This window comes from Pagrus major, chromosome 22 (genome assembly GCF_040436345.1).
Source record: "Pagrus major chromosome 22, Pma_NU_1.0".
NCBI classification, from domain to species: Eukaryota; Metazoa; Chordata; class Actinopteri; order Spariformes; family Sparidae; genus Pagrus; species Pagrus major.
In genome coordinates this window covers 26,299,093-26,315,542 of record NC_133236.1, presented here as the reverse complement: position 1 = coordinate 26,315,542, position 16,450 = coordinate 26,299,093, and the positions used below count along the sequence as shown (strand labels likewise).

At 43.8% G+C, this 16,450-nt stretch overlaps 1 protein-coding gene across 5 annotated transcripts in view; it reads right to left on the bottom strand.

Annotated features, from left to right (window-relative positions):
• Window positions 1-16,450, bottom strand: part of LOC141017540 (kelch-like protein 29) — a 214,464-nt gene that overhangs the window by 22,141 nt on the left and 175,873 nt on the right. For all 5 annotated transcript variants that reach the window (XM_073492229.1, XM_073492227.1, XM_073492231.1 and 2 more), the window contains 2 exons: window positions 15,035-15,217; window positions 11,800-11,980 (listed from right to left, as the gene is read on the bottom strand). In XM_073492229.1, the coding sequence (XP_073348330.1) occupies window positions 11,800-11,980; window positions 15,035-15,217 (364 nt within the window). The remainder of the gene's footprint in view (window positions 1-11,799; window positions 11,981-15,034; window positions 15,218-16,450) is intronic.

The following is a 16,450-nucleotide window of genomic DNA, read 5'->3' as shown; positions in this document are numbered from 1 at the left end:
ATTAGCTACCCTACAATTAGACCTGGAAGTCAAATCAGCGTAAACATTCAGTAACAACTAATCTCTATGTAAGAATTTTGTGCAACACGATTTAATTTACATATGAACATCCAAGGAGTCTCTGGACATTTTTGGCTCGTGAACCCTTGACACGTCATGGCCATGGTATGGAAATAAGCTGTGAACGGTTTAAGGTTGTTTCATCTCATCAATTGAAGGTAAAATCCCCCTTTAGTCATCCTTTGACCTGTCAGATTTATCTTTGGGCCCCTTGAGGGGTCACATCCTGCAGGTTGGGTGCCACTGATTTAACCTTTGACACTCTTCCACATTCATGAACTCCCAGGTCTCTCTCATTCCCCTCAGGAGGAAGAGGGGGGGGCGGGGAGCTGTTTTGCTTGTTATTCGCTCATGATCCACACATCAGACAGATTGTGTATGATGACATCTGGGGAACTGATGGAGTCTTGCTCTCCGTATGGACGGCCTTGGAGTGTGTTCATCCGACAGACTGAAGTCAAGGTCAGCCAAAAGACACACACACACACACACACACACCACTGCCATCACTGCAGGAGAACACACACACACAACTCATTAACGCTGATGGATTACAGCACATTGCAGGCTAATAACACAGACATACGTGCACACACACACACACACACACACACACACACACACACACACACACACACACAGTAGACTATGGCAGCACATACAAACACAGATGGACACAGACCTGTCACCTCAGTGTCACCTTCAGCTAATCCTTGCGAGCCAGAGTGCAATCCATCCACTGGCCACACAGATTTACCCATAATCCCTCTGAATGAACTCATTCAGAGCAGAAGTCTGCATCCTCAATGTGTGAGCGCACAATCTGTCCATGCATGTGTACACACACACACACACACACGCGTACACATATACACACACTATGAAGATAAACTGCAGATATCCTGTACAACACTTGTGTCAACTTAAAAAAGGCACCTTGAAAGACTATCAGAGAGAGAATTTAGGGAGCCATGATAATAGTGAGTGTGTGCTCTTTTAGTGCCTCTGTGTGTGAGCATGCGTGTGTGTGTGCGTGGACGCAGATTTAATTGGATGGGAATGTCACGTAGGACAGGGGACATGAGTGCTGCCGGTGGTGTAGGTCGCACACCAATTACTGCTCCGCACTCTTCAAAACTAGACAGGAGATGGAAGACTGAGACCCCACTTCATTACCAAAGTAAGCCCCTGTGTTGATAGCAGCCATGTAGGGCAGCACTGTGGGGTGTGGGGTGGTGGTATAGGGGCGATGGGAGGGGGTGTTGGAATTAAAAGCGACACCTAAATTGCTGAGGAGAAAGTGGCGGTGGCAAAGCTTGAGGTTTGATTGCTAAGTTGCGAGGGTATTTTGTGTATTTTGAGGGAAGCTGCAAACTGTGTTGTGTTACTGTTGTCTTTTGCAAAAAACTGTGTCGGCTTTAATCACTGCTGGCTATTATGTAAACAGAAACACCTAATGAGAAGCTTTCATTAAGTTTCGTGCGTTCTTACTTCGTATACCTTTGGGCTGTAACAAACAAAGCTAATATATATAGCCGAAAAGGATGAAAAATAATAAAACAAACAACGAAAACAGATTAGAAGGGAAGGCTGAGTGTAAATCAACTTTCATCAATAAATAAACAAGTTAGGGAAGTGTTAGGAAAAAACAAAGGGTCTTCAGAAATATGGGTTCCTATTGGCTCCCCTTAATGGGGCCCATTAATAAATGATTCCCATTTCCATTGAAAATAAATTAAAATGCTTACCGGTGCGCACACACATACACTATGCACACACACACACACACACACACTGGAAGTACAAATGTTGAAAATAGCACCGTGTCTGCACTTATCTCGTTTTGATGTGAGCACCCTCACCTTGGGTGTACACACACACACACACACACGCACGTACAGGACAAATCTATATATAACCACTAACCCTCCCACCTCCAGAGTCGATCCCTCCCTGGGTGCCGGCGAGGTGCCGTGTCTGGATATTGCGATGGTTTGCCAGGCCTACGCTTTCTAAAGGTCAGTTGTTGCCTCTTCCTGTGGGGGGACGGCGAACTGACTGCCAAAAACTCGGCGGCATCTGTCACATCCTAACCACTGATAATTAGCCAGCAACCTGACTGACTGCAGGAATGACTGGGCGAGATGAGAGAGAGGGGGATACAGGGGGAATACGCCTTTGTTTTAATATGTGTGCGTTGACAGAGGTGGGAGGTGGAAGAGAGAAAGAAAGGATAGAAAAAGGCGAGAGGAAAACCACTTGCTTGTTGATAAAGGCTGGAAATTGTCCGAAGTGCCAGCCCATCGTTCTTCAACGAGTTGTGAGCACATACAGCTCGTACTACTCATTACCTGCAGCCTCCCTCTACCTTCCCCTAATACTATCCTCAGGCACACCTGCAGCTGCTCGCCAACACTTTTCTATAGCTGTCATGCACACACACACATGCACGCTCCCACGTGCACTTTACATCATCTACCTCCATGTCTCTGAGACCTCAGAGCTCCATTAGAAGACACTGAAGAGGAGACACTGTCTTTGCTCGAGCATGTCAGACAGATTCGACTTCGCCGGCCTCGCAGGCCCCAAATACACCCATCATCTCCTGCCCACCTAATCAGCGCTGTGGAGAGACGGAGGCAGCAATGGGACAGAAGGTGCAGGAGAGGATGGAGATTGTGGTTAAAAGAGGAAACCGGGGGGAGGATAGAGGGAGGTGAGACGGCGTGGAGAGAAAGAGAGATGTATGAGAGAGATGTGATGATCTGCCTGATTTGGGCCCACTCTCTTTCAGCCCTCGAGCCCTAAAAAAAATCACAGAGACACAGCAGCTCCTCCATGGAGCTTAGAAATGACTGTGCACATACATGTAGTACACAAAAATAAAAAAAAGGCTTCTCTCTGCCAACACTCAACATAAAAATACACATTCAAAAAGAAGTGTGTATTGTGGGAGACATGTTTTGAGCCGTACAAAGGTAGAATAAGTTTGATATGAACTACTCAGGAGGAGCGTGACTGTTGAAATCATGTCATTATGGATGCCCTTTCAAAGGACTGTACTAGTGTGGGTTTTAAGCTCCTTTACTACAAATCACAGGCACAAGGGCTGCACGTTACTGGAAAAAAATTGCTTTTATTTTGGTCTTCTGTAATTTCTGAGAAACAGATTTTTTTCGAGGAATTTTCCCCATGAAACTTGATTAGCTTTGTTTTGAAATAATTAATCATCAGTGGATGATTAGGGGATCTTGTAGGGGAATGCATTTTATTAAAAACAAACAAGGCAGACTCTGCTTTGTTTGATAAAATGATCAAGAATGTTTGTGGTTCGTTGTGCATGCAGAGCCTGCAAGTAGCTCACAAGCAAAACTCTCATATATCCGAGAGAACCCTTATCGGACTGTAATTATCTAATATTAGACAGACTTCTCTTGTAGATTAGTCATGGAAAATGAGAACTGTGGGAGTTTCCTTTTTTTTATAAAGTAGCAGAAAAGTTGTAGTATGACCTGTTTGAGTTCATTTGCCTTACTTCCTGCTATCTCACTATTGCGTATGCGTACTTTGCGATGCAGGAACAATATATTGCCGATAAGCACATGATCTTATGTGTCAAGATCAGTGAGAATCAAGGCACTTGTTTAATTTTTAATTAAAGTGAACAAATCTGCTTTCTTTTTTTGTTATTAATTTCTAAAAAGTGTATGAAAAGTCGGGAAAAAAAAGCAGATGGGGACAAAAAAAATCCCACTCACAGTTCCCCGGAGCAGTACTTGTCAAACGACTTAAACTTTTAATGGATCATGAAAATGACCTGTGATTAATCATGTCAGAAAATGCTAATTAAGAGCAGATTTACTTAAAAAGTCTGCATAACTTCACTTCATACCTGTTAAGTAACTTTGACAAAAAAAACAACATTTCCTTGATGTTCACGCTGATGGATTACACAACTGAAACAAACTTCAAAAAGTTTGCTCATAAATTTTCTTAATATGATGGAATGAGTTAAGTTAGTAATTAGTAAAAAACAACAACATATTTCTAAAATTTGAATGTGGTAGAATGGTTTGAAAACTCATTAGCCATGACATAAAGTAAACACGTCAATTATAATGTGCAAAGGCAATGAGTGCATCGGACAGCAAGAGACATGAGACATGAGATATGAGAAGTGAAAATCAACATTTAAGGAGGGTAATGAGGGTGGAGGGATGGTGGCTGGGGTAGGGTTGGAAGTTGAACTGGTGCCTTGACAGCGCAGTAGGGGCCAGTGCTGTGAAGTTGGTTAATCCTGAGGAGCAGGGGATTAGCTCAGCGGGGGGGAAACGCCTCAGCAGGGGGGCTCTGGGAACCCGTTGTCCCCGACCACAGTGCCATGCTGCGGGGCTACCGGGGCTGGCTGCCCGCCCCCCCCCCCTCCGCAACCACCCGTTACCCCCCTCCGAAACTAGCCCCAGGCTCTGTCTGACCTAGTACGTTGGGAAACAGATCCACACAGCTACACACAGGCGTATAAAAGACATGCACAACAGCTCATCAGTTCATTATTGGTGCAGAGAGGCTGGAGGGGCGTGGAGAGAAGAGTGAGGGTGTCTTCACATGAGCCCACTGGTTCCAGTGTGACTGATTGTGCAGAGCTCACAGGCCCACCTGGGGGCTGCTGCATATACACGCTCCTCTCATCTCCTCCCGTCGGCTCTGCGCTGCTAAACTCTTCTTGGCTCGCTCCTCTCCTCTCTCCTTCCCCTCTTTCTTGACTGTTTCGCTGCAGGGTCCTGAATACCCGGGGCTGCAGAGCAACGGGGCACTCCGTTGTTATTAGCATCATCGCCCTGCTGATTATTTCCCCACTGTCTCCAAAAGAGAGTGCTGTTGGGCAGGGAGCTGAAATGGACAAAGAAGGACCTCCATCTCCAAGTCATTGTGCTGCAAGAGAGCTGCCTCTATACATCCAGTGTGTGCTTTTAAAATGCATCTGCATTCAGTGTGTGAGATCTAGATGTTAGATGGCATTATGCGTGGGCAAAGGAAGTCTGAATGGAGCGGACCGACTGAGATCTCCTCTTTCTGGCTGCGTGACAGCTTCTTTCTGCCTGCAGACAAAAGGAGCAGATCCCCGTCAGAGCACACTCACACGGGCAGCCTCCCCACAACTCAAAGAGCAGCTGTAGCCTCTTCCTTCTACGAGTGTGACGTGGAGTCTCTCCCACCCCTGGTGTCCCACAGAAGGGGACCTTTCTCTGGGTGACTGGCACCCCAGCGTGCACACCACCCGCGGACATCAAGTACTTAAGGACTTGTCAGTTCAGAGAGCAGCCCACAGAAGACTTTGACTGTGTGTGTGCAGCGTGAGGCATGATGGAACCTCCCGCTGGATTCTCCATCTTGCCATATCTTCTTGGTCATGGTTGAGTTGATGAAATTTCCCGGGAGCCATTCAGTGCTCCTCCGCAAGGTCTTGGAGGCATTACGATTCGCCTCCGCCTTTCTTGAAATGGCCTATTGTGCTGGCCAAAAGTAGAACGTCGCTTAATGGAAAAAGTAAAACTCAAGGAATAGCTGGAGGTGGGTTTCGTTAAGAGCAGGATAAATGCATTGGTTAAGTCAAGGCCGACAATTCTTCGACAGCCTTCAAAGTGATGGAAAAACAACAATACTGAAAATCCAAACTAGATGTCGGAGAATGCTATACACTGTGGAGCGGTAAAGTGCAGGGGCGCTTTCACAACAACAACAACTACAACAACAACAAGCAAATGTGCCGGTTAATGAAGCTGAAAAAGCAACACATGAACAATGGAGCTTTCTCTGCAGATTTTTTACAGGCACATGTTTATGTGCTGCAATCTAAAAGGTCATTTTAGTTTGAAAAGCCATAAAGAAGCCCGGGAACATTATCCACAGACTTGTTAGCCAAACAGCACAACATCCCTGATGAGAAGAGCTAGTTGCTGTACTCGGTGTCATGTCGCTAACAGTCTTCATGCAATATTAACTTGCAATAGAGCTTAGAGGACGCACAAACCTGTGCATAGAGCGCGATAAATAAAACAAAACCATCTGTGATTGACACATCATTAGACACCCATGAATTATTCAATATCTGCAATCATATTGGTTTGCCAAAGGATCAACATGCTGAGGAGCATGCAGGCCCAGGGTACCTGATTGCAAGTTAAAAGCCTCCCGAACTTGACTGCTCCCATCCCTAAAAATCTGTCAGTCATTAGTGGGGAGAGCGAAGGCAGGAATAAGCCCGCTCAGTCCTTTGAGCGTTGATGTGGACCTCCTGCCGTTCCCAGAGAAAGGCTGCATCCTACTAGCTTTGAGATGGCTCTGATTGAAGACATAATTGTGAATGTGGGTGAATTTCACGGTTAGGAGCGTGAAACCCTCAGTGAGATGGATGGAGAGATGGGGAGCGAGGGAGGCAGGGAGGACTGCAAATTAGGAGTCAGGGCGCCGCGAGCCAGAGCTGGAAGGTGAGAAACCTTGGCTGAGGCCGGGCTGATGTATGCAGACGCACAGACAGACACACAAATAAAACGCGAATGTGTGCACAGTGGCATACATACCGTATGTACATATACTCAGTGAAGTGCTGAAAACACACGAGCGCATGCAGAAATGCAGACGTACACACACAGTGAGAAAAAAATAAAAATTGGCTGCGTGTGTAAACAATCTCTGCATCAATCACTCCATGAGCGGAGCAAATCAACTCTGGCTGTCGCACCGTTTCATGCCATTCCCCAGCTTTCATATACAATCCCCACCAGCCATCTGCATATCAAACAAGGCAGCCATTCACATGCACTGACTAATGACTTCTGAATGTTATTAGCACTCCATATTACAACTGCACTTCAGACCTGTGCAGTTCTTCCTCCTTATGTGGAGGCGAAAGAAAAAAAAAAGCCCTGAATAACAGTTCCCTTATCTCCACCGGCCAGGGTTTAGTCCTGCTGTGGACTGGCTTCCTCCCTGTTGGAGTCTCTACTATCTTTAGAGTTTTGGCCCAACAGTGCAGCGCTGCAGTAGAGCCAACTGCGTCTCACAGCAGAGCCGTACCTGCCAAATCCGGTGGTGGGCTACAAAGTACAGGATCAGCAGCTAATGGGGCTCATTTATCAAAGCAGATACGAACAAATGCCTTCAGAAAACGGCCTGAAAGTGATCGTGATAATCTTAAACAGCTTTGAGTATTTATGTGATGGGCTTATATAAAAACTTGATGATCCTCGCCGGTTAGAATTATGAAATTTTAAGGTTAGGAAAGTGCTTCCAATGTATGCAGGAGCAAACTTCAGGCACTGGTGCGTAGGAGCAGGAGCAATGCCAAGGTTATAAAATAAGCTCTTTTTTTTTAGATTCGTAGCTGTCCAAAATAAAACAAAACACAAAGCTTCAACCTGTGTAGCAGTTCAAAACGCGAGAATGTAGTCTGACATTTAACCAGGAAGCAGTTCTCGAGTTGAACCTTTTCTAGTCGTGCTTTTGTTCTGCGTCTTCTTACAAAAACTAATTAGAGAAATTTAATAAACTGCTGTTCATGAGTCTCATGAAACAAACTGCTGTTGTTAATCTGCCAAGCTCTTCCTGGTGAGCCGTTGAGACCGTATATGATTTATCGCACCTGTCTTTTGAGTTGATTTGACAGACCAGCTGCCTGTTATTCAAATCCTCCTTAAGCTTCGGAATTGCTTATTCTTTCTTCGTAAAAACAAAAACTTGCCCCCATACTGTTTCCCTCACAACTGTTTAAATATTTCATCTTGGAATATATTATTAGTATGAAGATCCTAGTCCAATCACCTTTTTTAAATAAACTCCGTTGGAGGCACGGTATCTGTTACAGTGTCTGGCAACCCATTCAAACCTGTGGAGCATCGAAATAATCTATTTATTTCTAAACAGTTTTCATAAGTAGCACAACTCAAACAGTCGGCAAATTGACTCAGTAATGTCTGTTATGGATCAATGTATGCCTAAAGCGTGCAAACATTAGCTACCACGAGCTACAACTCAGACCACGTAAGGCTGCAGCTGAGTGAGTGCACTGAAATGAGTCGGGTGTGATTAGTTGTTGATGAATTCAACTTTTCATTTGTGAGAAAAAGTGTTTTTCTTTTTCAAACTAGGTAGTCACCGTTTACAGTAATATACCGATGAGGGATGAGCAAATACGCCGTTATCTGTTTCTGTCCGACCAACTTAAGTATCTGCATCTGAAACGGGACTCAGATTGGGCATCGCTTTCAGCCTGAAACTGATATGGGGTGATCAGGGGTTGCTCTAATTATTGTTTGTTAGAAAACTATTTACAGAACAGCAGAATTAGAAAGTTGTGCAGTTCTTTTTAATACACTTGAATGAACAGATGCAGGGGTGGAAGTAACTAATTACATCTACTCACATTACAGTAACTAAGTAATTTTTTGTGGGGTGTTTGGGTATTTTTTTCAAGTGTGTAATTTAACTGGAACTTAAGTATGCATTACACCATGTAATCTACTCAGTTATTTAAATTCATAATTGAGTACTGAGTGCAATTTGAATTAATATCCAAACCTGTCATCTGCATTTTGCAGCCAATAAGGTAATCTGCTCAAACGGACCAATGAAAATCCTGACACATGGACAAAAATAAAACAAAAAAAAGTCAGTCACACAGCCTGGAGCGAATAAACACACATTTGCATCTAATCGCGTCTAAACATTGACTTGTATGTAATCTAATCCGAGGTGACCATGACCTCTGAGGTGACTATGACCTCTGATCAGAACAGAGCAGGAGTTTGGAGTGACTGAGACTGAAGATTTGGAGAAACAGAAACCCCTTTGATTGAATGCCTGCTATTGATAATGCATTAAACATCAATTGTTAAAAAATAACTAATACTCTGAGTCGTGTTTGAGAAGAGTTGCCTGTACTTTTACTTTAGAAGTATAATAATACAGCACCACTCGCAGATTTTCAGTCCTCTTTCCACCACTGAATAAATGTCCGTCAGCTGCCCAATGAGGATTTTCCTTCATCACGAGTACAGATATTGACATATTTTACTCTGATGATACTTGTACTCATTAAAAGGTACATTTTTATCTGTACCGGATTCTTGTTCAGCCAAGTATCTGCTCATCCCTTGTGCCAATGTTGTTTTTTTAAAGTTGTCCAACCCTCATCATTAGCTCCATTTATCATGGCTGTGAGGTCTTGCTTCGGGCTGGATAGAGGATTTATGTTACATTGTTGTTAGTAAATGGGATTATTCAGCTGAGACTCGCTGATGCATTTTTGTAGTCCATGACAAAGACGGTCATCTATGGTGTCTTTGTAGTCACCTAATTCCTTCATTGCTTTACATCCCAGCAGAGATAACTCACACTACAGAAGTGATGTTTGGTTGTTGAACAGCTCTTTTTTTTATACTTAAAAAAGGAGGCTTCTTAAAGAGGAAGGAATATTACTCAAAGGTGTAAATCTGCATAATTACTCCATTTGGCTGTATTTCCATTGAGTCCTAATGAATACCATGTTTTTTAAATACATGTTTGAGGTAGACATCTGTGTTTATGGTATTAATTTCTCCACAAACTTTGATTGTAAATTATGCAGAATGCACCGCATTAGTTTTGCTTCACAGGCTCACCAAAGGGATAATGTACTCCCTCCCTTGAGGCATTTGGACTGATATGTGAATGTCTAAACTGGCTACAAGCATCTAACATGTCTCTTATTGAAAAACATAATGTTTCTCCTCCCAGCCTGAACTTTAGGATGGAAAGTTTCTACAGGGAATATTGCAGATTCAAAACAGGTTTTATTTGCAAAGCTGCAGAATCTTTCCCCTAGTAACAGCTCCCCCCCAACCCCACATTAAACATAGTTAGATCTGAAAGTGCATGCAGCTCACAGTGCCAGTGTTTGCCAGTTGATTAATCTACGATTCATCAACAAAGTCGTTGGTAAAGGCATTCACAGCAGGTCAACGCATCTCGTCAGAGAAAAGGTAGACTACCCAAATAACACATTTTAAATGGAAATCTGACAAATGAATAATGCATGTATGATCATTATCATAATAAAATGAACACAAAAAAATCAACAGGGATCCTAGTTATGTAAAAATAAGACACGATTGTGCCCCCATTTAAAAGCCTAAACTTCCATGTGTTTGGGGCATTTTATTCCCAGAATAGTGACTTTTTACACTGACCATCTGACTCAATTTTGACTCTAGCTACGATTTTCTGACAAAAGACAAAATAAAAGCCTGGGTTGCTGAGAAACAAGCCAGTTGACTTCTCTGACAATTTGCCCAAACAGCTTGAGAGACCTGTTAGCTTTTAAACGATAAGGCGGTGAATACGACCCTGACCTTGCCTTACAAATGGTTTGCTTCAGCCCTGGCGCCGTGCATTTTCTTCCTAACTATTAAGAGTCAACTATTTTGTTCCGTGTGTGGGTTATTTCTCCCTAGCCGTTGCAACCTTCGAGAGTGCAGCGCTAGGGCAGTAATACCAAGCAGAAGAGGCCTCTGGCAGTTCTTGGAGAGAGGCAAAGTAGGTTAAAGTTTTACGATGCTGATAACGGAGTCCAGTTGCTGAGGGCTCGAGAGAAGCTTTGCGATCGCACAAAAACGCACACGAGGGCACAGACAGAGAAACCACATACAAACACATCACACGACAGGATGCTGATTTCTTTGGAGCAGTGAATGCCCCAGATGCACCGGCAGCTCTCAAATTAAGCAGCTCAGAGACAGAGGAATCAAATGCGTTTCCATTATGGGGCAAATATTCCATCTACCCCCTGTCATAACGACACTGTATGGCAGCATTATGGGGAAATATCAAATTAGGCTGTTTCATTTGGAGTACTGTTGTGCATTGCGAGCAGCTTTGGAGATCAATTGAGCTGCTAGGTAATGAGCGGCAGCGGCCTGCTCTAATATACTCAGTAATGTTCTTTTGATTGCTTTGGTTAATCTCGCTCTGCCGTGCAGGGAAGGTAGCCCCCTCTCTCTGCTTCTGAGCCCAGGTTAGAGGGAAAAAAATATGAAATGTGGAGTGGTGTTACAAAAGTCAAGTGTTATGAATCTGATTAATAAATCTGGACAATCCCTGTTCATGTTTTTATGCCACCAAGAATTCATTATAGCCCCTGAGGACACCGCCTCAGTCGGGTTTTATGCTGAAGAGTTTCAACAAAAACATCGTAAAAAAAAGATGACGAAAAGAGCCAGCTGAATGTGCCACAACGGACGACCTTCATATGAAGTGTTGCCGATCTGTTGGTGCTGAAGTGGATGGAATCCGACACAGTATAACACTCTGCTCTCTGAAAGCGAATCCCCTCACTCATGCACCACTCATAAACAAGTAAGAGGCGCTCTGTCACTCCACAACAACACTCACAGCTGGGAACATTTAATATGCTCCGGCTCAGATCCATTCCTCTGCACCTTTTGCTCTCACAGAAAATGCTAACAAACCTGTCCAACCACTTTTGCAATATGCTGCACCACACTACTGCGTGCCACACCATCTGCCACGTTTCGCTGCGCAGTGTGAATATTTATTTGCTCAAACTGGATTGCTCAGCATCCACCTAGTTTTTTGTGGAGTCGTCCACATGAGATGGCTGTCGAATTCGGGTTAGAGATTTCTGGGACTGTGAGTCACCAGCTGCGAGCTGCCGGAGGAATCAACAAGCTGCTTGATTCTTACCTCTCCACGTGGTCCAGGTTCCCTGATACTCCCAGTCCACCGATGGTGTAGAGTTTACCGTCGTATACCAGGCTGTTGTGTCTGCAGCGAGGCACCGTCATCCGGGACACCAGATTCCAGTTGTCCAGCAGGGACATGTAGCACCATACATCAGCCACCATCACACCAGACTCTGTGCCACCTGGAATAAAGAAGGGTTATTAAAGTAGGTATGTAAGATTAAATCTCCTAGGATGGGGAAGGAATGACCTGCTCTACTCTGCCTCCGATTAGCTAGTTATCATCGGTAATAATCAAATAAAATAATCATCTGTGTTTATCGGCTGTTGCTCCGATCAGCTGTGATGACAACACAACACCCAGGTGGGCACGCTAAGTTACGCCTCTTGTCAGGCACGATGCTATGAGTTAAAGTTAGGGGGCTGACTTGTTGACTAAAGAGACTAAAGTAAAAAAAAGTAACCACCGTTAGTGGCTTCTTCTATGCCAGTCAGCTGCCTGATGAGTACTAAGCATGTGCAACTCTCAACAGAGATCAGAAAGAAGTGACATGTGTCACTCCTTAGTAACTTCCGTTGCTAGCTTGTCTAGATGTAGTCTAATGATGATGTACATGATCTGCTGCTTTCTACTGTTCCTGCAAACTCGTCTCCTGGCAATAGGAAAGGAGTCACACGCCTTATAAAGATCAGGGTAAGCCAATCGTAGGGTGCTTAGGAACTTTCCCCAAAAACCCGGAAACTTTTGAGGAACCCAGGAACTTTACCTTGAGTTTAAACAGAGAAACAGATGAAATATTGTCCCTGTGAGAAAACTTTGAGCAAAAAAAAAAAGTCCATAATTCAGAGGAAGTACTTTCCAATAGTTTAGACACTATTGGATTGGTCAAGCACGGATGCTGCATCTGATTCAAATTATGTCCTGCTTCATTTACATCACTGGCCAAGTTTAGTATCAATATGCAGGTGATATTTAATGGATATTAAAGCAAAAAGTACAAAAACAAAGTTAAATTTTGATCATAAAACAACAGATTGTCTATTTTTCTGAAAGAACAACAGCATGACTGTTTTCCTTTTGAATTTCAATTTCTGCTGTTGTTTTTTTTTTACTCCATTTGTCCTTCAGATGCAGTGGAAACACAAACAGGAGTGCAAAATGAACTTCAAAGTCTCTAGTTTAGATCCAGCAGCTTAATAGTGCTGGCAATTGTTTTAGGTTGGAAAAGCTAAATAACTTCTTTATGATATATTACAAGGAGGTTATGTATACATGCAAAACTCTGGCATCAAGTGGGAGGATAACTTTCATTTAAATGTGCGTTTCATTTTCTATTCAGTGTTGAAATCTCCACTCCTTTTTCATTCAAGTGTTGCTTTGTGAGTTGGACCGCTTTAACAGAATGAACGTTGTTGCCGCTGCTGTGTTGACTAGTCAACCATCAAACCTGTACTTGTTTTAGCTCTCTTCAAAGCAGCCCTGTTAGCTGCGTTGCCTGACATGCAACACCAGCCGTGAATCAGTGACCCTGCTCCAGGTGTGAGGAAGGTTACAGACCGGAGTCCGTTGATTGGCTAGCTAGAACACCTCTGATTTCTCCGCTGGCTGTGTGACTCCCAGTGGACACATGCAGACCTGTTCCAATGCCCAAACACAAATTTACATTTATATGAAAAGAGGGAGAGGAAAGGTACACGTAGGACAAATCCTGCTGCATTTCCACGGCGCAATGTCAAGGTCTGAGTACCATGCAGGATTCTCGCACAAATGGACCATGGAGGGAGAAATTCAGTCTACCTCTGGAGGAGCAACTTAAAGGTGGCTCATAGAGGGAGTCACAGAGTGCACAGTGTGCCACTATGGAACAAAATAAACTGCAGAACACTGCAGTGACTGTAAAGTCAGACAGAGAGAGAGAGAGAAAAAAAGTCAAGTTAAAAAAAAAGAAGCTTCACAGAAGGTAAATAAGAGAGACATTCGATATGAAAAGGACTCTTTTGACACTACAGACATTAAAGATGTCTGTAGTGTTGGCCAGAGCTAAAATTTCAAAGCAACAGATGAGTAAGCTTTGAGGGGCAGCTACCCTTTAAAAAACTCTAACTGTTTCACAAAAGGTCACAAGAAGTTGGCGGCAGTCTGGGAAGCTTCACTTTGCAGAATTGTCTTTCACAGACTGAAAAAGATAGACCAAGAATGTCAAGTGTGGAGACCTTGGTCACGACTCATCATGACTGAAGTGATTTTACCAAAAGAGGTTGGACGCCAGAAAGTCCACGATTTTGCTGTTCTGAGAAAACATCCCTTTTTTACAACCTTACAGACCAAATCACTGTGATGTCGCGCTAACAGTCACTACTGGCTGTTGATTTAAATTGCAGAGATATTTGAAATCATCAAACTCGTTTATTTCATCAGTTTCACTTTACATCCATCACTAAAGTTTAAGGATGTGTAGTTGAATATGATATCCGACCTATGTGATGCTCCTGTTGTGCTTATTTCATGTACTGTGTTGCTGTGCTGTCTACCCAACACGAACATCTCGGACTAGCTGCTAGTTTAGGAAAAACTAATTTTCTTGTCTGTGGCCCTAGATTAATTAATTAATTAATTAATTAGATTATATAGGAAAAACTCCCAGTTAATGGCCTAATAGTTATAGTGTACGGTCAAGCAGAATAAGACACTAATAAGTGCTTTATAATGAATAATAAAGAGCCAATATGCGATTAATATGCACGCTAATATACAAGCAGTGAATGTCTACCCTTATATAAATGACTGTTATTACAATTCGTCCTGAGGGGAACATGAATGTCTGCACCAAATTGTATGACAAGCCATCTCATAGCTGTTAAAACATCTCACTAAAAACCAAGGAGATCAACAAAGTTAGTAGGATTCATCCTCTGGGGACATTTAAACCATCTAACCAGCAGACTGACATCCACCATCCACAGAGTCATCCTGCTAATGTGACAGGAAACTAAGCAGAAGTCAATTTTGAGCACAGCGAGCATGTTTACAGTATTAATTTAAACCAATCCTATGATGATGTACTTCAGGTTTGTTTTTTTTTTGCTTCCAGAGTTGATACTAAATGTTCCTGAATCCAGTGATAACCTCTCACTACTGCAGGGTGATACACTGACGGCATCTCCTGCTCTGTGCCACTAAACGACTGCGACAGGAAAGCTACAATTGTGCTGCCGGAGCGCTCGATTTAGCTCACCTGATAGGTAGATGTTGTCTCCCGCCGAGATGACACTGAAGAACTCGCGGTCGTAGAAGGGCAGGCTGGCCAGCGGGTACCACTTACTGTTCTGGGGGTTAAAACAGGTGACTGCTGTCAGGGAGCGCTGGTTCATCCCGATCGCCTGACGCCCTCCCACCAGAACTATCACCTCAGCTACACCTAGAGGACAAAGGAACGGGAGGAGGATGGAGGGAGAGGATGATTGGGGTGGACAAAGGGAGGAGAGAGATGGGAGAAAGCAGGTCGTTAGGGAAGGTTTCCACCAGTAAACAAGAGCCAAGAGGGAATCAAAGCCTCTGTGAGACACCACAATGCTGCAGTAACTAACAGACAAAATGTTTTGTGGCAGGTTGCTTTATGTTTAAGTATTTAGATACGGCTTTTGAGAGCAAGGTCAACATTTTTTTGTATATATATTTAATTACGGCACCGCTGAGAAAAAAAATCTTTTGATACTTTTAATTTTCAGACCGATAACCTTGATAGGCTTCATGGACCAGCGCAAGGAGCTGTAGAGCTGCTGTTTTGAATTCAGCAGGGCCTTGGCTGTCACTAAGTAACGGAGCTTGTCTGGAAATGAAAAACAAAATGCAAAATAGAAATAGTTTCCTCTTGGTCACAGGAAACTATTGAGTTAAACGCAAAAAAGTATAACTCAATTACCGAGACTGATGGGGCTGCCGTTCCTTTGGTTGGCGCCCAGCTCTCTTACTCTCCCCTTCCTACACATAACACAAGCACTAGCCTACACACTTGTCCACACACTCACACAGTGAAACATACACTGTTTGGGCATGGCATAACAGAATCGCAAAATCAATGGGCGTGAATCAATGTGTGTGCACTTGTACGTGGTGATGTGTCGCGTCTCATATACACACACGCGTGCTGAGGACCTTGTGTGATTAAGAAGATACTTGAAGCACATTCAGCACTCGTCCCTGCTGCTCCTCACCCGATCTCTGCTCTCAGACACGCATGAACACAAACACACACACACACACACACACACAAACACACACACACACACGCACACACACACACAGAGCTGCTGGATAAAGACACCAGTGATCCAAAACACACAAACAGGTTGGCAGGCAGCCACATGCGTGTCTCAGGTCCCTCTCAGTCTTCGGCAGCAGGCTCCAGTGAGCAGGCAAGACGACGAGCCGCCAGACAGAAATGAGCTGTGTGTTTGTAAGCAGCAGGCAGGCGGGCAGAGGGAGGCGAGCCAGGGAGGGAGAGGACGGCGATAGGGAGAGATAGAGACGGTGTGAGAAAAACAAAGAGGGAATGGAAGAGAGGTAGGGGAGGGAAAGGTAATCTTCATACACTCCAAACCAAGGCTAACCACTGGTTCACCTGCTTGGATCGATACTTTTCCACGCAGGC